Source organism: Panulirus ornatus, chromosome 37 (assembly GCF_036320965.1).
Source record: "Panulirus ornatus isolate Po-2019 chromosome 37, ASM3632096v1, whole genome shotgun sequence".
NCBI lineage: Eukaryota > Metazoa > Arthropoda > Malacostraca > Decapoda > Palinuridae > Panulirus > Panulirus ornatus.
In genome coordinates, this window is record NC_092260.1 from 2692653 (window position 1) to 2713792 (window position 21140).

General features: G+C 39.6%; 1 protein-coding gene across 1 annotated transcript in view; it reads right to left on the minus strand.

Annotated features, from left to right (window-relative positions):
- Positions 1-14256: 14256 nt before the first annotated feature.
- Positions 14257-21140, minus strand: part of Gpo1 (glycerophosphate oxidase 1) — a 169642-nt gene continuing 162758 nt past the window's right edge. Inside the window, exon 10 of the mRNA XM_071683695.1 lies at positions 14257-19998. Within this exon, the coding sequence (XP_071539796.1) occupies positions 19879-19998 (120 nt within the window). The 3' untranslated portion in view covers positions 14257-19878. The remainder of the gene's footprint in view (positions 19999-21140) is intronic.

Sequence of the window (21140 nt, forward strand, 5' to 3'; positions counted from 1 at the left end):
ATATATATATATATATATATATATATATATATATATATATATATATATATATATATATATATATATATATATATATATATATATATATATATGTAGGTTTGCGTCAGGGGTGTGTGATGTCTCCATGGCTGTTTAATTTGTTTATGGATGGGGTTGTTAGGGAGGTGAATGCAAGAGTTTTGGAAAGAGGGGCAAGGATGAAGTCTGTTGGGGATGAGAGAGCTTGGGAAGTGAGTCAGTTGTTGTTCGCTGATGATACAGCGCTGGTGGCTGATTCATTTGAGAAACTGCAGAAGCTGGTGACTGAGTTTGGTAAAGTGTGTGAAAGAAGAAAGTTAAGAGTAAATGTGAATAAGAGCAAGGTTATTAGGTACACTAGGGTTGAGGGTCAAGTCAATTGGGAGGTGAGTTTGAATGGAGAAAAACTGGAGGAAGTGAAGTGTTTTAGATATCTGGGAGTGGATCTGGCAGCGGACGGAACCATGGAAGCGGAAGTGGATCATAGGGTGGGGGAGGGGGCGAAAATTCTGGGAGCCTTGAAGAATGTTTGGAAGTCGAGAACATTATCTCGGAAAGCAAAAATGGGTATGTTTGAAGGAATAGTGGTTCCAACAATGTTGTATGGTTGCGAGGCGTGGGCTATGGATAGAGTTGTGAGCAGGAGGATGGATGTGCTGGAAATGAGATGTTTGAGGACAATGTTTGGTGTGAGGTGGTTTGATCGAGTAAGTAACGTAAGGGTGAGAGAGATGTGTGGAAATAAAAAGAGCGTGGTTGAGAGAGCAGAAGAGGGTGTTTTGAAATGGTTTGGGCACATGGAGAGAATGAGTGAGGAAAGATTGACCAAGAGGATATATGTGTCGGAGGTGGAGGGAACGAGGAGAAGAGGGAGACCAAATTGGAGGTGGAAAGATGGAGTGAAAAAGATTTTGTGTGATCGGGGCCTGAACATGCAGGAGGGTGAAAGGAGGGCAAGGAATAGAGTGAATTGGACCGATGTGGTATACCGGGGTTGACGTGCTGTCAGTGGATTGAATCAGGGCATGTGAAGCGTCTGGGGTAAACCATGGAAAGCGGTGTAGGTATGTATATTTGCGTGTGTGGACGTGAATGCATATACATGTGTATGGGGGTGGGTTGGGCCATTTCTTTCGTCTGTTTCCTTGCGCTACCTTGCAAACGCGGGAGATAGCGACAAAGCAAAAAAAAAAAAAAAAAAATACATATATATATATATATATATATATATATATATATATATATATATATATATATATATATATATATATATGTATATATATATATACATATATATATATATATATATGAGTGTGTTAGTGGTTTTGATGCACGAGACCGGGTTATAGTGATGGGTGATTTGAATGCAAAGGTGAGTAATGTGGCAGTTGAGGGAATAATTGGTATACATGGGGTGTTCGGTGTTGTAAATGGAAATGGTGAAGAGCTTGTAGATTTATGTGCTGAAAAAGGACTGGTGATTGGGAATACCTGGTTTAAAAAGCGAGATATACGTAAGTATATGTAAGTAAGTAGGAGAGATGGCCAGAGAGCGTTATTGGATTACGTGTTCATTGACAGGCGCGCGAAAGAGAGACTTTTGGATGTTAATGTGCTGAGAGGTGCAACTGGAGGGATGTCTGATCATTATCTTGTGGAGGCTAAGGTGAAGATTTGTAGAGGTTTTCAGAAAAGAAGAGTGAATGTTGGGGTGAAGAGGGTGGTGAGAGTAAGCGAGCTTGGGAAGGAGACTTGTGTGAGGAAGTACCAGGAGAGACTGAGTACAGAATGGAAAAAGGTGAGAACAATGGAAGTATGGGGAGTGGGGGAGGAATGGGATGTATTTAGGGAATCAGTGATGGATTGCGCAAAAGATGCTTGTGGCATGAGAAGAGTGGGAGGTGGCTTGATTAGAAAGGGTAGTGAGTGGTGGGATGAAGAAGTAAGATTATTAGTGAAAGAGAAGAGAAAGGCATTTGGACGATTTTTGCAGGGAAAAAATGCAATTGAGTGGGAGATGTATAAAAGAAAGAGACAGGAGGTCAAGAGAAAGGTGCAAGAGGTGAAAAAGAGGGCAAATGAGAGTTGGGGTGAGAGAGTATCATTAAATTTTAGGGAGAGTAAAAAGATGTTCTGGAAGGAGGTAAATAAAGTGCGTAAGACAAGGGAGCAAATGGGAACTTCAATGAATGGCGCAAATGGGGAGGTGATAACAAGTAGTAGTGATGTGAGGAGATGGAGTGGGTATTTTAAAGGTTTGTTGAATGTGTTTGATGATAGAGTGGCAGATATAGGGTGTTTTGGTCGAGGTGGTGTGCAAAGTGAGATGGTTAGGGAAAATGATTTGGTAAACAGAGAAGAGGTAGTAAAAGCTTTGCGGAAGATGAAAGCTGGCAAGGCAGCAGGTTTGGATGGTATTGCAGTGGAATTTATTAAAAAAGGGGGTGAGTGTATTACTGACTGGTTGGTAAGGTTATTTAATATATGTATGACTCATGGTGAGGTACCTGAGGATTGGCGGAATGCGTGCATAGTGCCATTGTACAAAGGCAAAGGGGATAAGAGTGAGTGCTCAAATTACAGAGGTATAAGTTTGTTGAGTATTCCTGGTAAATTATATGGGAGGGTATTGATTGAGAGGGTGAAGGCATGTACAGAGCATCAGATTGGGGAAGAGCAGTGTGGTTTGAGAAGTGGTAGAGGATGTGTGGATCAGGTGTTTGCTTTGAAGAATGTATGTGAGAAATACTTAGAAAAGCAAATGGATTTGTATGTAGCATTTATGGATCTGGAGAAGGCATATGATAGAGTTGATAGAGATGCTCTGTGGAAGGTATTAAGAATATATGGTGTGGGAGACAAGTTGTTAGAAGCAGTGAAAAGTTTTTATCGAGGATGTAAGGCATGTGTACATGTAGGAAGAGAGGAAAGTGATTGGTTCTCAGTGAATGTAGGTTTGCGGCAGGGGTGTGTGATGTCTCCATGGTTGTTTAATTTGTTTATGGATGGGGTTGTTAGGGAGGTGAATGCAAGAGTTTTGGAAAGAGGGGCAAGTATGAAGTCTGTTGGGGATGAGAGAGCTTGGGAAGTGAGTCAGTTGTTGTTCGCTGATGATACAGCGCTGGTGGCTGATTCATGTGAGAAACTGCAGAAGCTGGTGACTGAGTTTGGTAAAGTGTGTGAAAGAAGAAAGTTAAGAGTAAATGTGAATAAGAGCAAGGTTATTAGGTACAGTAGGGTTGAGGGTCAAGTCAATTGGGAGGTGAGTTTGAATGGAGAAAAACTGGAGGAAGTAAAGTGTTTTAGATATCTGGGAGTGGATATGGCAGCGGATGGAATCATGGAAGTGGAAGTGGATCATAGGGTGGGGGAGGGGGCGAAAATTCTGGGAGCCTTGAAGAATGTGTGGAAGTCGAGAACATTATCTCGGAAAGCAAAAATGGGTATGTTTGAAGGAATAGTGGTTCCAACAATGTTGTATGGTTGTGAGGCGTGGACTATGGATAGAGTTGTGCGCAGGAGGATGAATGTGCTGGAAATGAGATGTTTGATGAGAATGTGTGGTGTGAGGTGGTTTGATCGAGTAAGTAACGTGGATGTGTAAGAGAGATGTGTGGAAATAAAAAGAGCGTGGTTGAGAGAGCAGAAGAGGGTGTTTTGATATGGTTTGGTCACATAGAGAGAATGAGTGAGGAAAGATTGACCAAGAGGATATATGTGTCGGAGGTGGAGTGAACGAGGAGAAGAGGGAAACCAAATTGGAGGTGGAAAGATGGAGTGAAAAAGATTTTGTGTGATCGGGGCCTGAACATGCAGGAGGGTCAAAGGAGGGCAAGGAATAGAGTGAATTGGAGCGATGTGGTATACCGGGGTTGACGTGCTGTCAGTGGATTGAATCAAGGCATTTGAAGCGTCTGGGGTAAACCATGGAAAGCTGTGTAGGTATGTATATTTGCGTGTGTGGACGTATGTATATGCATGTGTATGGGGGTGGGTTGGGCCAATTCTTTCGTCTGTTTCCTTGCGCTACCTCGCAAATGCGGGAGACAGCGAGAAAGAAAAAAAAAAAAATATATATATATATATATATATATATATATATATATATATATTTGATCAGACATAGTAGGATGTTTCTGAGTGGTGCTTTCTTGACATGGAGGCTCTAGGTTTTCACCAGTATCTGATATTTCTTGATTGTTCAGTGGCTGAGACACAGAAGGATTAGTATCCACACTGTTACTTCTGTCACCAGTCAAAGGTGGAAGATGCCTTAATGAAATGGTAGTTACTCTGCCATCTGGAAGCTTGACATAGGCATACTCAAGATTTGCTTCCAATATTTCAACCTCACCCACCAGGGATTGTTCTTGCTATCCGACATTTGCTGCCTTTAAGGGGGCTGGGCCTTTATGAATGAGCCTTGTAGGTAATATTCAGCCTGATGTGGACCTCCTAGAATGCTAAAAGAAATGCTAGTGTGGTGTACAGTTAGTAGAAGTGCACAACAATGATTAGATGGAATGGAGTGCATCTGGGAGAACTGTTTCCCACTGAGATACATCAAGGCTCTCTGTTCTGAGAGTCAGCATTATGATCTTCCATATAATTCCAATATACCTTTTGACCTGTCATTGCCCCTAGGGTTGTAGGGAGTAGTACGACTGGAAGCTGCCCATTTCTTTTATGGAAAATCCTTTAGCTCTCCTGACAGAGTGGATATTTGCTGGCATACCAAACATGGCAAACATCTGTATCAAACATCTGATATCAGTTCTGGTAGTCATGTTAGGGCTAGGGAAGACAATTGGAAACCATGAAAATTCATCAACGACAGTGTTTCTTGATTGTGATGGAAGTGGGCCTTTAAAATCCAAGTTCAGCCTTTTGTACAGCTGGGTTGCCTTAATCAGTAGGCCAGAGTCCGATTTGTAGAACTGAAGTTTGAGTTCAGAGCATATTTGACGAGGCAGTGATTCTCTTATCATCATCGATAGAATAGGGCAGATTTCAACCACGGACAAAAGGCACCATTCAAAACACTTCGGGGTGGCAAAGGTTTTCATGTAGTTCCCTGAGTTTATCCGTAGTAGTAGCACCACACACAAGTGAGAGTGCATCAGCAGGAGTATCTTCTTTACCTGGGCAGCACACAATATGGCTTTTGATTTTGCTAGCAGATTTAGGGTCGAACATGAACTTCACACCGAGTTGATCTGTAATAAGCTTAAAGTGATGTCCAACAAGATAGTGTTTCCACTTTCTAAGGGCTTTTACTATGGCATATGCTTCTTTCTCTTCAGGAGAATGTTTCTGTTCACTATTAGAAAGAGTATGAGAGAAGAATGCTACTGGGCGACCATTCTGAGATAGTGTAGCAGTTATAGCATGGCCTGAAGCATCGGTTTCCATAGTGAAAGGAGACGTAGGGTCAATAGCTTTTACCGCCGAATCCGCAATATCTTTAAGTTCTCAAAAGCTAGTGCTGCATCAGTAGACAGAGGAAATCCATCAGCATGCAAGAGAGGATGGATCTTTTCAGAAAAATTAAGTATCCAACAGGAGTAATGTGCAAGCATCACCCTTGATCTCTGTAAGGAAGCACTATCCTTAAGGAGTGAAAGATTTAACACTGAATGAAGGCGCTCTGGGTATGGTCTGATCACTCCCTCTTTTACAAGTACCCAAGAAGAATTATGGCTTATAAAATCACGTTATCCCTGGGGATAAGGGAGAAAGAATACTTCCTATGTATTCCCTGCGTGTCATAGAAGGCGACTAAAAGGGGAGGGAGCAGGGGGCTGGAAATCCTCCCCTCTCGTTTTTTATTTTTTAATTTTCCAAAAGAAGGAACAGAGAAGGGGGCTAGGTGAGGATATTCCCCCAAAGGCCCAGTCATTTGTTCTTAACACTACCTCGCTAATGTGGGAAATGGCAAATAGTTTGAATTTTTTTTTTTTTTCCAAAAGAAGGAACAGAGAAGGGGGCCAGGTGAGGATATTCCCTCAAGGGCTCAGTCCTCTGTTCTTAACGCTACCTCGCTAATGTGGGAAATGGCGAATAGTGTGAAAAAAAATATATATATATATACATATATACCTGGGGATAGGGGAGAAAGAATACTTCCCAAGCATTCCTCATGTGTTGTAGAAGGGGACTAAAGGGGATGAGAGTTGGGGGACAGAAACCCTCCCCTCCTTGTATTTTAACGTTCTAAAAGGGGAAAAAGCAGGAGTCATGCGGGGAGTGCTAATCCTCCTCGTAGGCTCAGATTGGGGTGTCTAAATATTTGTGGATGTGACCAAGATGAGAAAAAAAGAGAAACAGGTAGTATGTTTCAAGAAAGGAACCTGAATGTTTTGGTTCTGAGTGAAATGAAGCTAAAGGGTAAAGGGGAAGAGTGGTTTGAGAATGTTTTGGGAGTAAAGTCAGAGGTTGATGAGAGGAAAAGAGCAAGGGAAGGAGTAGCACTACTGAAACAGGAGTGGTGGGAGTATGTGATAGTGTAAGAAACTAAACTCTAGATTGATAGGGGTAAAACTGAAAGTGGATGGAGAGAGATGGGTGATTATTGGTGCCTATGCACCTGGTCATGAGAAGAAAGATCATGAAAGGTAAGTGTTTTGGGAGCAGCTGAGTGAGTGTGTTAGCAGCTTTAATGCACGAGACTGGGTTATAGTGATGGGTGATTTGAATGCAAAGGTGAGTAATGTGGCAGTTAAGGGAATAATTGGTGTACATGGGGTGTTCAGTGTTGTAAATGGAAATGGTTAAGGGCTTGTAGATTTGTGTGCTGAAAAAGGACTGGTGATTGGGAATACCTGGTTTAAAAAGAGAGATATACATAAGTATACGTATGTAAGTAGGAGAGATGGCCAGAGAGTGTTATTGGATTACGTGTCAATTGATAGGCGTGCGAAAGAGAGAATCTTGGATGTTAATGTGGTGAGAGGTGCAGCTGGAGGGATGTCTGATCATTATCTTGTTGAGGCAAAGGTGAAGATTTGTAGAGGTTTTCAGAAATGAAGAGAGAATATTGGGGTGAAGGAGTGGTGAAAGTAAGTGAGCTTGGAAAAGAGACTTGTTTGAGGAAATACCAGGAGAGACTGAGTGCAGAATGGAAAAAGGTGAGAGCAAAGGACGTAAGGGGAGTGGGGGAGGAATGGGATGTATTTAGGGAAGTAGTGATGGCTTGCACAAAAGATGCTTGTGCCATTAGAAAGGATTGTGAGTGGTGGGATGAAGAAGTAAGGTTATTAGTGAAAGAGAAGAGAGAGGCATTTGGACAATTTTTGCTGGGAAATAGTGCAAATGACTGAGAGATGTAGAGAAGAAAGAGGCAGGAGGTCAAGAGAAAGGTTCAAGAGGTGAAAAAGAGGGCAAATGAGAGTTGGAGTGAGAGCATCATTGAATTTTAGGGAGAATAGAAAGATGTTTTGGAAGGAGGTAAATAAAGTGCGTAAGACAAGAGAACAAATGGGAACATCGGTAAAGGGTCCTAATGGGGAGGTGATAACAAGTAATGGTGATGTGAGAAGGACATGGAGTGAGTATTTTGAAGTTTTGTTAAATGTGTTTGATGATAGAGTGGCAGATATAGGGTGTTTTATCGAGGTGGTGTGTGAATTGAGAGGGTTAGTGAGAATGATTTGGTAAACAGAGAGGAGGTAGTAAAAGCTTTGTGGGAGATGAAAGCTGGCAAGGCGGCAGGTTTGGATGGTATTGTGGTGGAATTTATTAAAAAAGGGGGTGACTGTGTTGTTGACTGGTTGGTGAGGATATCTAATGTATGTATGGTTCATGGTGAGGTGCCTGAGGATTGGTGGAATGCATACATAGTGCCATTGTACAAAGGCAAGGGGGACAAAGGTGAGTGCTCAAATTAGAGAGGTATAAGTTTGTTGAGTACTTCTGGGAAATTATATGGGAGGGTATTGATTGAGAGGGTGAAAGCATGTACAAAGCATCAGATTGGGGAAGAGCAGTGTGGTTTCAGAAGTGGTAGAGGAAGTGTGGATCAAGTATTTGCTTTGAAAAATGTTTGTGAGAAATACTTAGAAAAACACATGGATTTGTATGTAGCATCTATGGTTCTGGAGAAGGCATATGATAGAGTTGATAGAGATGCTCTGCAGAAGGTATTAAGAGCATATGGTGCGGGAGGCAAGTTGCTAGAAGCAGTGAAAAGTTTTTATCGAGGATGTAAGGCATGTGTACGTGTAGGAAGAGAGGAAAGTGATTGGTTCTCAGTGAATGTAGGTTTGCGGCAGGGGTGTGTGATGTCTCCATGGTTGTTTAATTTGTTTATGGATGGGGTTGTTAGGGAGGTGAATGCAAGAGTTTTGGAAAGAGGGGCAAGTATTAAGTCTGTTGGGGATGAGAGAGCTTGGGAAGTGAGTCAGTTGTTGTTCGCTGATGATACAGCGCTGGTGGCTGATTCATGTGAGAAACTGCAGAAGCTGGTGACTGAGTTTGGTAAAGTGTGTGAAATGCATGTGTACAATTAGGAATAGTGGAAAGTGATTGGTTCTCAGTGAATGTTGGTTTTGGCAATGGTGTGTGATGTCTCCATGGTTGTTTAATTTGTTTATGAATGGGGTTGTTAGGCAGGTGAATGCAAGAGTTTTGGAGAGAACAGCAAGTATGCTGTCTGTTGTAGATGAAAGAGCTTGGGAAGTAAGTCAGTTGTTGTTCGCTGATGATGCAGCGCTGGTGGCTGATTTGGGTGAGAAACTGCAGAAGCTGGTGACAGAGTTTGGTAAAGTGTGTCAAAAAAAGAAAGTTGAGAGTAAATGTGAATAAGAGCAAGGTTATTAGGTACAGTAGGGTAGAGGGACAAGTCAGTTGGGAGGTAAGTTTGAATGGAGAAAAACTGGAGGAAGTGAAGTGTTTTAGATATCTGGGAGTGGATTTGGCAGCGGATGGAATGCAGAAGTGAGTCACAGGGTGGGGGAGGGGGCAAAGTTTATGAGGGCATTGAAAAATGTGTGGAAGACGAGAACATTATCTCGGAAAGCAAAAATGGGTATGTTTGAGGGAATAGTAGTTCCAACAATGTTATATGGTTGCGAGGTGTAGGCTATATATAGGGTTGTGCAGAGCAGGGTTGATGCATTGAAAATGAAATGTTTGAGGACAATATGTGGTGTAAGGTGGTTTGATGGAGGGTAAGAGAGATGTGTGGTAATAAAAAGAGTGTGGTTGAGAGAGCAGAAGAGTGTGTTTTAAAATGGTTTGGTCACATGGAGAGAATGAGTGAGGAAAGATTGACAAAGAGGATATATGTGACAGAGTTGGAGAGAATGAGGAGAAGTGGGAGACCAAATTGGAGGTGGAAGGATGGAGTGATAAAGATTTTGAGCGATCGGGGCCTGAACATGCAGGAGGGTGAAAGGCATGCAAGGAATAGAGTAAATTAGAATGATGTGGTATACTGGGGTTGATGTGCTGTCAATGGATTGAACCAGGTCATGTGAAGCATCTGGGGTAAACCATGGAAAGTTTTGTGGGGCCTGGATGTGGAAAGGGGGCTGTGGTTTCGGTGCATTATACATGACAATTAGAGACAGAGTGTGAACGAATGTGGCATTTGTTGTCTTTTTCTGGCGCTACCTCGCACGCATGCAGGGGTAGGGGGTGGTCATTTTATGTGTGCTGGGGTGGCGACGGGAATGAATAAGGCAGCAATTATGAATTATATACATGTGTGTATATGTATATGTCTGTGTATGTATATGTATGTATACGTTGAAATGTATAGGTATGTACATGTGCGCGTGGGGATGTGTATGTGGGTGGGTTATGCCATTCTTTCATCTGTTTCTTTGGGCTACCTCACTTACGCAGGAGACACCGACAAAGTATAATAAAATAAATAAATGTAACATACTTGCTGCCTTTATTTATTCCCCTCACCACCCCTCCACTCATGAAATGACAACCCCCTCCCCCTGCACGTGCACAAGGTAGCGTTAGGAAAAGACAACAAAGGCCACATTCATTCACACTCTGTCTCTAGCTGTCATGTATAATACACCAAAATCACAGCTCCTTTTCCATATCCTGGCCCCACAGACCTTTCCATGATTTACCCCAGACACTTTACATGCCCTGGTTGAATCCATTGATAACACATCAACCCCGGTATACTACATTGTTCCAGTTTACTCTATTCCTTGCACACCTTTCGCCCTCCTGAATCTTCAGGGCCCGATCACTCAAAATCTTTTTCAGTCCATCCTACTACCTCTTGTCTGGTCTCCCTCTTCTCCTCGTTCCCTCTACCTCTGACACATATATCTTCTTTGTCAATCTTTCCTCACACCCTCTTCTGCTCTCTCAATCACACTCTTTTCATTACCACACATCTCTCATATCCTTTCATTATTTAATCAAACCACCATACACTACATATTGTCCTCAAACATTTCATTTTCAATTCATCCACCCTCCTCCGCCCATGCCTTGCACCATATAACATTGTTGGAACCACTATTTCTTTAAACATACCCATTTTTCCTTTCCGAGATAACATTCTTGACTTCCACACATTCTTTAACACTCCCAGAACCTTCACCCCCTCCCCCACCCTGTGACTCACTTCCGCTTCCATGGTTCCATTCGCTGCTAAGTCCACTCCCAGATATCTAAAACACATCACTTCCTCCAGTTTTTCTCCATTCAAACTTACCTCACAATTAACTTGTCCCTCAACAATAATGTACCTTATAACCTTGCTCTTATTTACATTTACTCTCAACTTTCTTCTTTCACACACTTTACCAAACTCAGTCACCAACTTTTACAGTTTCTTACCCAAATCAGCCACCGGCAATGTATCATCAACAAACAATGACTGACTCACTTCCCACTCCCTCTCATCCACAACAGACTGCTCACTTGCTGTTCTCTCCAAAGCTCTTGTATTCACCTCCCTAATCACCCCATCCATAAACAAATTAAACAACCATGAAGACATTGTGCACCCTTGCTGGAAACCAATCATTTCCTCTCTTCCTACTCATACACATGCCTTACATCCATGGTAAGTACTTTTCATGGCTTCTAGCAGCTTAATGCTCATGCCACATATTCTTAATACCTTCCACATGTACATATTCATACTTGCTGCCTTCATCCATTCCCGTTACCACCCCACCACACAGGAAATAGCATCTCCACCCCCCCTCCTCTAGCGAGGTCGTGCCAGGAAAAGACGAAAAGGCCACATTCGTTCACACTCAGTCTCTAGCTGTCATGTGTAGTTCACTGAAACTACAGACTCCACTTGCTTAAGGGTACCATGCAAGTAAAAAGTTACTTTTGGCAAGGCTGTATCATTGGGAGTACAGTCTTTTCGAAGAACTTCCCACCCCAAAGGGATCTACATTTCCCTGCAAATGGAAGTAGCACAGTGTTGGGCTGCAGGAGCCTTTAGAGAGTTCCTGATTAATGCCATGACCCTTTTATAGAAATTGGTTGTGTTAATTATTCATAATAAAGAAAATATCATTTAATACTTGATTGCCATTTCTTGCAATAGTGAGATAGCGCCAGGAACTAAAGAAAAAAAGGCGGCATTAGCTCAAATCCATTCTCTAGCTGTCACGTGAAATGCACTGAAACCACAGTTCTTTTTCACAACCAGGTCCCAGAGACCTTTCTATGGTTTACCCCACCCATGTTGTGGACCATTGACAGCATGTCCACCCCAGTATACCACATGACTTCAATTCACTTCATGCCGTGCACACCTTTCACCCTCGTGCATGTTCAGGCCCTGATTGCTCAAAATCTTTTTCACTTCTTCCTTCCATCTCCAGTTAGACTCCCTAATCTCCATTTTCCCTCCACTTCTGATACATATATTCTCTTTGTCAATCTTTCCTCACTTGCTCATCTCTCCATTTAGCACACTTGCTTCAGCTCTCTCAACCAAACTCTTTCATTTAACACACCTCTCTCATATCCTTTCATTACTTACTTGATTAAACCACCTCACATCACAAATGTGTCCTCAAATGTTTCATTTCCAACACATCCACCTTCCTTGGCACAGCCTTTTCTATAACTCATGGCTCACATCCACATAATACTGTTGGGACTACTTTTCCCTCTAACATATCCATCTTGGCCCTCCCAGATAATGACCTCTCTTTCCAGACATTGGTCAGTGCTCCCAGAACCTTCGCCCCCTCCCCAACCCTATGACTCACTTTACTTCCATGGTTCCATTCGCTGCTATGTCCACTTCTAGATATCTTCAATATTTCACTTCCTCTATGTTATCACCATTCAAACTTTCATCCCAACTAACCTGTCTCTGAACACTGCTTAACCTAATAACCTTGCTTTTATTCACTCTACACTCGACTTACTCCTTTTCCAGTTTTCCAAACTCAGTCACTCACTTCTGCAGTTACTCTCTCGAATCTGCCACAGTATTGAATCAACAGCAAACAACAACTAACTCACTTCCCAGGCTCTCTCATCCCCAGCAGACTGCATACTTGCTTTTCTCTCCAAGACTCATGCGTTTATCTCCCTAACCACCCCTTCCACAAATAAATTAAACAGCCATGGTGACATCACACACCCCAATGCAGACAAACCTTCACTGTGAACCATTTATTCTCCTTTCTCCCTACTGATACACTTGCATTTACACCCTTGATGAAAACTTCTCTGCTTCTAGCAGCGCACCTCCCACACTGTATATTCTTGATACCTTCCACAAAGCATCTCCGTCAATCCTGTCACATGCTTTTTTTCCCGATCCATAAATGCTACATACAAACCCATCTCTTTCACTAAGTATTTCTCACATATATTCTTCAAAGCAAACACCTGATCCACACATCCTCTACCACTTCTGAAAATACACTGCTTTTCCCCAATCTGATTTTCTGTACATGCCTTCACCCTCCCAATCACTTCTTTCCCATACAACTTGGTTGTTCAATTTGCTTATAGATGGGTTGGTGAAGGAGGTAAATGCGAATCTTGGAGAGGGGCAAGTGTGCAGTCTGTGGGGATGAGAGGGCCTGAGAAAGGAGTCAGTTGTTTCCTGATGATACATCACCAGTGGCAGATTTGAGTGAGAAACTGCTGAAGTTGGTGACTGAGTTTGGAAAAATGTGTGAACAGGCTGAGAGTAATGTGAATTGGAAAAGTGTGTGAACAGGCTGAGAGTAAATGTGAATAAAAGCATGGTTATTGGATTTAGCAGGGTTGAGGGGCAGGTTAGTTGGGGTGTGAGTTTGCATGGACCAAACTTCAAGAATGTGAGGTGTTTTAGATACCTGGGAGTGAACAAGTCAGTGAATGGAACCATGGAAGCATTAGTGAGTCAAGGGGGGGAGGTCTGGGAGCACTGAAGGGTGTATGAAAAGAGAGAACACTATCTTGGAGGGCAAAAATGGTATCTATTGATGTAAAAGGCATATGGTGGATTGCTCGATAGGAATGTAACAGCGGAAGTTCAGTACAGGAGGAGGGAAGAATACAAAATATGTAAGCAGAATGTTAAGAAACAGTGGGCAACTCTAGCACAGTGTTTCTCAATCACTGTTCTTTTTTCAGCACAAAACTCCACAAGCTGTTCACCACATCCATTCACCTTACTGAATACTCCATGCCCCCTAATAATAACCTCATTTGACACATTACCTACTTTTGCTTTCATGGCTCCTATCACTAATACCTGATCTTCCACATCAAAACATCCGATACACTCACCTTTCCTTGATAAACCTCTTGTGGCCAGGTCTATAAGCACCAATAGTCACAGAGCAGGATATCTGGGAGGGAAGGGAGTTGGTATGTTGGCGTTACATAGAAAGTTCTGCGCAGTTTTATTTGTGTGGATTATATTTCAAGAGTGTTGTCTGTGCTTGTGAATGGGATTATAGTTTATAAGAATTCTGAGTCTTCTTTCTTGTCCATGTGTCTTGCCTTAGGGTAGTGTAATTACGGAAAGGAACCACCGAGACTGGCTGTATCCAGTTTCTTGGACAAGAGCTATGTGTAAGTTGTCATTTAAATGCCATTGTTTGTGTTGCCACTAGTGTTAAAATGCATAAAGTTTACTGTGTGGTTGGGGGTTCTGGTGGGGTAGCTTTGTTAAATGATGGAGGGAGGGTATGTGTATTTTGTGTAGCTCATTCAGTTTATCAGTAGGGAATACTCAACGCTATCAACTTTTAGGTTAAAAGCAGGGCAAGGTAGAGACTGTAGGAATAATATAAGTATTTTTATTAAATCATATGCACACACCTTCGTCTTTTTTCTCTTCAACTATTACAATATTCTTCAGTTTGCATAAGGACCATGATAAAAATGCAAATATACATTTCACATAAAAATCCTTCTTGACAGGCTTGCTTTTGAACATTTATAGTGTCCTAATGTCAATGTGCTATCCTTAGGGCAGTATATGATTACCCAATAAATATTCATTATGTCCACTATTCAACCCTTTATGTCTGGAATGAAATTTCAAGTGAGGACTGAAAAAGGAGCTTTGTAGCCTAGAGATGCAGGTGTGTATGTGTAGTTCTTTTTTTTGCATTACAAGTTTATCAGATATACAGCATAAGACATGAAAGGTGTATGGAGGGAAACCAGGAAATCGAAATACATACTAAGGCTTTTATTCTTAAATATTCAACTTTGAAGAGCATGTTTGGTTGTAAAAGGCTCTAACTTGCAAGTATTCATCTTAAATCACCCTATCACAGTACTCTTACTCCTCATGGAGGTTTCCCCCCTAGCAGGTGGCCACAAAGTCACCAGATAGTAGCAAGTCAAGTTTAAAAATTCAAGTGGATGAATTACAATTCTTGAACTTCAAGACCTAATAGGGTGGTTTTCAATGGTCATGGGGTAAAATCGCATAACAGACTCAATTACTATAAAGCTTCCTTCATCTATGGTCAAATTCCAGAACTAAAGGGTTAAACATCTTGAACGAATTTGTCTTCTATCTAAAGAAACCAATATCTTCAGGTTTAAACTGTCCAGGATTTTCCAGTGACATATTGGCAATATAAATTTTCACCTCTAACTTCACCCATTTCATCCTGAACTGCTGCAATACATAACTTTGCACATTCTCATCTGGATGTCTAATACAATACTATTTATGAAACTATATGGTCCATAACTGTCGACTACTTAGAGCAATGATGTCATGTCCATGATCATTTATATTTGCCAGTAATGATGCTTTGTTTTTATAGTAATACATTAGTAATATTTACAAGAATAAAGTCACACACTCATATACTCTCTGTCTCTCCCTCTGTATATCTATATGTATATCTTTCTTTCTTTCAAACTATTCGCCATTTCCCGCGTTAGCGAAGTAGCATTAAGAACAGAGGACTGGGCCTTTGAGGGAATATGTATATGTATATATGTATATATATATATATATATATATATATATATATATATATATATATATATATATATATATATATATATAAATATAAATGTTTAGACATAACCTAGAAAGAACTAAGATATGTTCAGGCATTAATCACAAATGATCATCAGTGCTCAGTACATGAGATGTTATATCTATCCTAATGCAAGCTGATTAAATTTCCATACTCAGTTGCATATCATCAACTGTTACAGAAAGTTGTCATTCTAATTAGTATGAAACATATAGTATCCCTTCACCAAAATATCTTATTCACACAAGAAACTAATTCCCCTCACCTTATCTTTGGTTCTGAGCACAGAGTCATTACCCTTTAAAAATGCAATGAAAATCAACCAGTTGTTTCCCTATCTACAACAAAGTAAATGATTAAGAACACTATTACCATTCTCAAGAAAAAGAACATCACTTTGAAAATGGCAAGAGGTAGTCCAGTGAAAACCACTGATGACCTGTATGATCCATGACTGTAGCACGTCTAATTCTGCTACAACAGGTTGGATAATATCGTACAAAAATTCCTTACTTACAATTCACAAATATTTCAGATACATGAAGGCATGAAGAATTCAGCAAGAGCTTGTATACCAAAATAAACGAATTTACAGATTATAGTAATTTCAGATACAGCCTTTTTGTAGTTGTGTCCTTATGTCAGATACAGCCTTTTTGTAGTTATGTCCTTGCTGTATTACACCCAGAATTTGATGAAAGTCATTTTGAAGATATATAGCTTCTGTCCAAGATGTGGCAATGCTGCACAATTCCTATAAATGACAAAAGAATGAGCAGTGCCTTTAAAATTCTTTGATCCAAAATTTGATTAGTCACAATTATTTATTCTGAAGCCAGCAAAAATGTTACTGGCACTGCTATTAAAGATCTTTCTCGAATAGCCTTTATGCTCTACATCAGGCGCCATCAAGACTTTCTTGATGTTCAAACTTTTGCTGCCTCTGTTTAAATATCAAGCTAACTTTTCATCCCATTTAGAAGCTGCAAGTTTCTCTTCCTTGCTAAGGTGTAGGATTACTTCTGCATATCTATTTGCTTCCATCAACAACATCAAGTACAAATATTAAGAATCCTGTTATGATCAAAGAAACTTTAATGGCTGCAGCAACCTTTGCTGCTTAAATGATAAGAAACAGGAGTTGTTTAATGAATGATACAGAAGTATTATCAAGTTCAACACTTGGTTGGAGGATCAACATCAAGTACAGTTACTGTATGCACTTAATTACAAAAAGGGTAATGCGTTTACTTGAGGATCTGAAGAGAGGTTCTGGAGAAAGTTCAACAATGGAGCATTTTGAAGCAAGCTGGGATAGCTTGAGAACTTTAAGAGCTGTACAAACTGCAAATGCAAATGTAGAGGTAGCAAAAGCATTTTCTTTTTTTTTCTTTCTTTTTTTAAGCAATTATTGAGTAGAGTATTTCATTTAGTCCAGGAGGTATCTAAACCTGATGAAATCAGAGTGAACAGGAAAAAATGCTGGAAAGGATATTCATTTCCAAAGAAAAGAAGCATAAATCTGCTAAAAACATGCTTACTCATCTGCTTGGAGGGACTCCTGCAAGGGATTCCAAGCTCAAACACTTAGTCAAAAATATATTTACCAGTCATTTGGAGAGTAAATATGAATGCTTGGAGACCATGGCCGTTTTTGAAGACTGGTTTAAGAATTATTTTTGCCCAGCTGTTCCACTTTATTGCACTCAGATAAGCTGGCAATTATGGCACTGCTTATCCTAGATAATGCTTCAGGAAATCACCAACACTTAATGACTTGTTATTAAAAGAGAAAAGAAATTTCCTGCCACCAATCACGAAATAACTACTACAGTCTATGGATTGCAATTTAATAGCAAAGTTCTTTCTACCTATATCTCTGATGCCTGTTCCAATTAGAACTCCCTCAAGGAGGTGGCCATGGCAATAATCTTTCCATAACTAGTGAACTCTAGTGCAAAGTTCAAGGCCTACTATAAGTAACGAACATTCATCTGTCCAGGCATTAATAAAAGTGGCAACAATGCTGTTGCACTGAAGGAATTGTGGGTTAGTTTAAACTTCCTTCAGGCTACTGAAACACTGTTGATTGATGGAATAAAGTCATCTTCAGTATGAAAAGTGTATGGAGAAAACTGTGATTGTATTGCATAAATGGTTTCCAAAACTTTGATGAGAACATGAAAGACATCAAAGACAAGATTGTTAATGTGGGCAAGGATACAGGATCAGATGATCTTGAAGGGATGTGATGGAGTTGCATGCCTCCTATGGAGAAAACTAATTCAGTGAACAGCTGATAGAATTAGATGCAAGGATGGCTCAAGAAGAACTAGGACATAATGCTGAGACACTGCCCAAGGGCTTCATAATCATAACCTTTGTAAAGCAATTTGATAATACTACAACTGGAGTTGTCAAGTTGGATAATAATGATCCCCACAGGGAATGCAGCTCTGTGGTAACAACGAAGGAGGCAATTATATCAAATGCTACAAGGAACCATAAAGAAAAGAAGGTTTCTTCCCAACTAATCCAAGATCAATTCTTCAAAGTTGTTCTAGTTGATCTTACCCTTCATGACTCTCAACTTGGTATGGGCTTGTAATTCTATAATGCCCATCCTTAGATGTGGTTTCTACAAATCCATGAAATGTACCTCCTCCTTATATCAAAGCAAGTCCTCTCAGCACCTGATGGAGGACAATATTTACAAAGACGGTCAAAAATTGATGTGGAAAACTTGGGAGATGGCGGTGCAGGTCATTTGCAAAATCTTTCCAAAAGAACACAACTGAGTTTCAACCTGAAATCTGAGATAATTCCCCAAGCCAAAAATAGGAGGGACACTACATAGCTCAAGAGTGATTTGATAATCACAATATAAATCCAAACAACTGGGATGTTTATGATGATTTGCTTTATCATTATGGGACAAGATGTCCTACTTAAATCCAAAAAGGCAGCAGTTGTATGTATATCTCCACATTTCCCTAGGATTGACTATAAAAAAAAATTTGTTTCAAGTTTCTTGCCTCTTGTTTTTAATGAAAACAGCTATGGTTTTCAAGTAGGCTGCCAAAAGTAATAAGGGTTATGAATTTCTCCTGGAAATAATCTATCACCAACTATTGCACAAAAAATGAGACCCTGGCAAATGCATGGTGGTTGCTGGCAGCCATTATCACTTTGCAGTCTTACCTGCTTAAGGTAAATCTCTATGATCCCTGCAATAAGCCTATAAAAAAAAGGTATGCTAGAGTTATTCTTCCTCTCATAATCTTACATTTCATGAAAAAAAAAAAATGAATGGTCATAAACTGAGCCCGTGCAAAAGTTTAAGGAAGACTAATGTAGGTTTTGAGAATGAGGTACATCTGCATTCTTTCTCATAACTTTTTCCACCATAATCTTAATAATGAAAAAAAAAAAAGCAGCCTTTATGCAGTTCAAAGACAACGTATACAGAAGAAACCACTGGAGATCAAAGTAATATCTACAATGTAAAAAGTACAGCTTCCAGAGGATGCAAAGATGTAGATTTTATAGGAAATCAAAACATCCTTTTGTCAAAGATCTTCGGTACTCCTGAGTCAGGAGTTGAAATTCAAATCAGAGTGAGAGAATCTATCACAATGAGTAATGTATGAATGGTCAGAGGCAAATTGGAGTAGTTTTGCTATGCTAACTCTGAAAACTTTGAAATTATGACAGTAAGCATTTCAGTATATACCAATTCAGATTCTGAGGTGAGAAAATACATTAAATCTATTCCATATAACAAAATAGTGTCATCCTGCTAAGCAGGTTCCTACTGTTATACAAGTGGTTCTTAACCTATAAGAAAAAATAAATCATATAGAAATGACAAAAGCAAACACAAATCTTTTCAACGCCACACTACCTGACAGACAACACAAGCATATCATTACCAGACTTCAAAATCAGTACAATTTAAGCCAGTTACTTTTCTGAAGCTCTAAGCTTCCAATCTAATATCTGATATACTCACATAATGGAAATATTATAAGATTTTTGAAAACATAGATTTCCTCACTTTACACTTATAAATGCATATATGAATTCATAAAAAATATGATAGGTGATTTTTCAAAATAACAAAGTACGAAAAAAATATAAATGTTTTTCACTTTCATCATGTTTTATCCAATAATAATTGGCTGTTAATGAGTATATTTCAGTGCTGAGCAATATCATTCACAAATCATTAACCTAGAGATTCTTCTTTCATTACATAGTCAAATGAAGATTAAAGTATGGAAGAGATGTGAAATTTTAGTAGAGGTATTTACAAACCTATTCAAATCCTATGGCAAGACTACTTTAAGTGTATCTGCTCATGCTCATCAAATCACAGTCTAAATGAATAAGTAAATTATTATAGACCACCACCACTGCGGTCCACAGTGATCTTCCGTCTTTGGTCCTCTTCTGCCATTTCTGCCAACTGAGCAAAACGTGAGTGAGATATGGAGCCAGCTTTGATTGCAGCCATCATCTGCATTAAGATCCTCTGTTAGTTACAGATCATGTAAGCTTAAATGAGGAATGAACAAATATCAATGCTTTAAAACTTTGATGAATGCTGAGCTGACTACAGCCAAAATATATGGTATAGTACTTAGTGGGCCAACAATTCATCCCATAAAATACTAAAATCTTTGACAGGAATATAAAAAATCTATATGTATGAACTTTATGGCAATTTCCATTTGCTCTGAAACACATAAAAAAGATGCCTAGAATGTTTTGCAATCTGCTGTATACATACCGATCTTACAAAGAAAAGTATCATTTGCCATATGCTTAATTTTTGTTCCAACATTATAAAAATCTAAACAACAATGTACTTTCCAAAAATGTGTTAATTTCAACCAGAATGAAGCCTTTCCTACACAGAATTAGGGTGCTATTATTGAAAATACTGTTTATTCATCAACTTACATATCCAAAGGTATACTACAATTATAATTTCAATCTCTGCTCACAAAATCAAAATTGCATAACAAAAGCGCTTAAAAGAATATAATATTGTTTTCATTCTATGAAAGACAAGAATATGCAAAATTATCTGTGAGAAAGCAAAGTGGAAAAGAGGAAATAAAGACCAAATTTTTGCATTCACTAAAGTTATGGGAAAATAAAGTACATTTTCTAAATGATCTAAATACAGTATATTGTCTAAATGATCTAAAGAGAAATAAGAAAAAGTGAAAGTCCCTTAAAAGATTTAAACATGGTGCATATGGAAGACTGTCAATACATATTCAAAACCTATTAGAAACACGTGCAAATGTGAGAAAAGAGAGTGAGTATATCTGAAATAATTCTGAAAGAGAATCAAGCTGTTGTGGAATATTTCCAAAACTGTATAATTTTTTATGAACAAAGTAGAATGTAAGAGAAATGGGGGAAAATGCATGGAATGGTGGATGTGAGGGAGGCAGTTAAGGACAGGGTAAGTGGAGAATCATTTCCTGTGGCAAATCCCTTAATGGGAGTTCCTGAAGAGAATGGGCATCAGAGATAGAAAGACATAATGTGAGATACTGGTGAAATAGTGATTGTACAATACAGCTGCACCTTGCTGATGCAGAATGAGATCTATGAGTATTGTTGGATGGAAGATCATACTGTTGT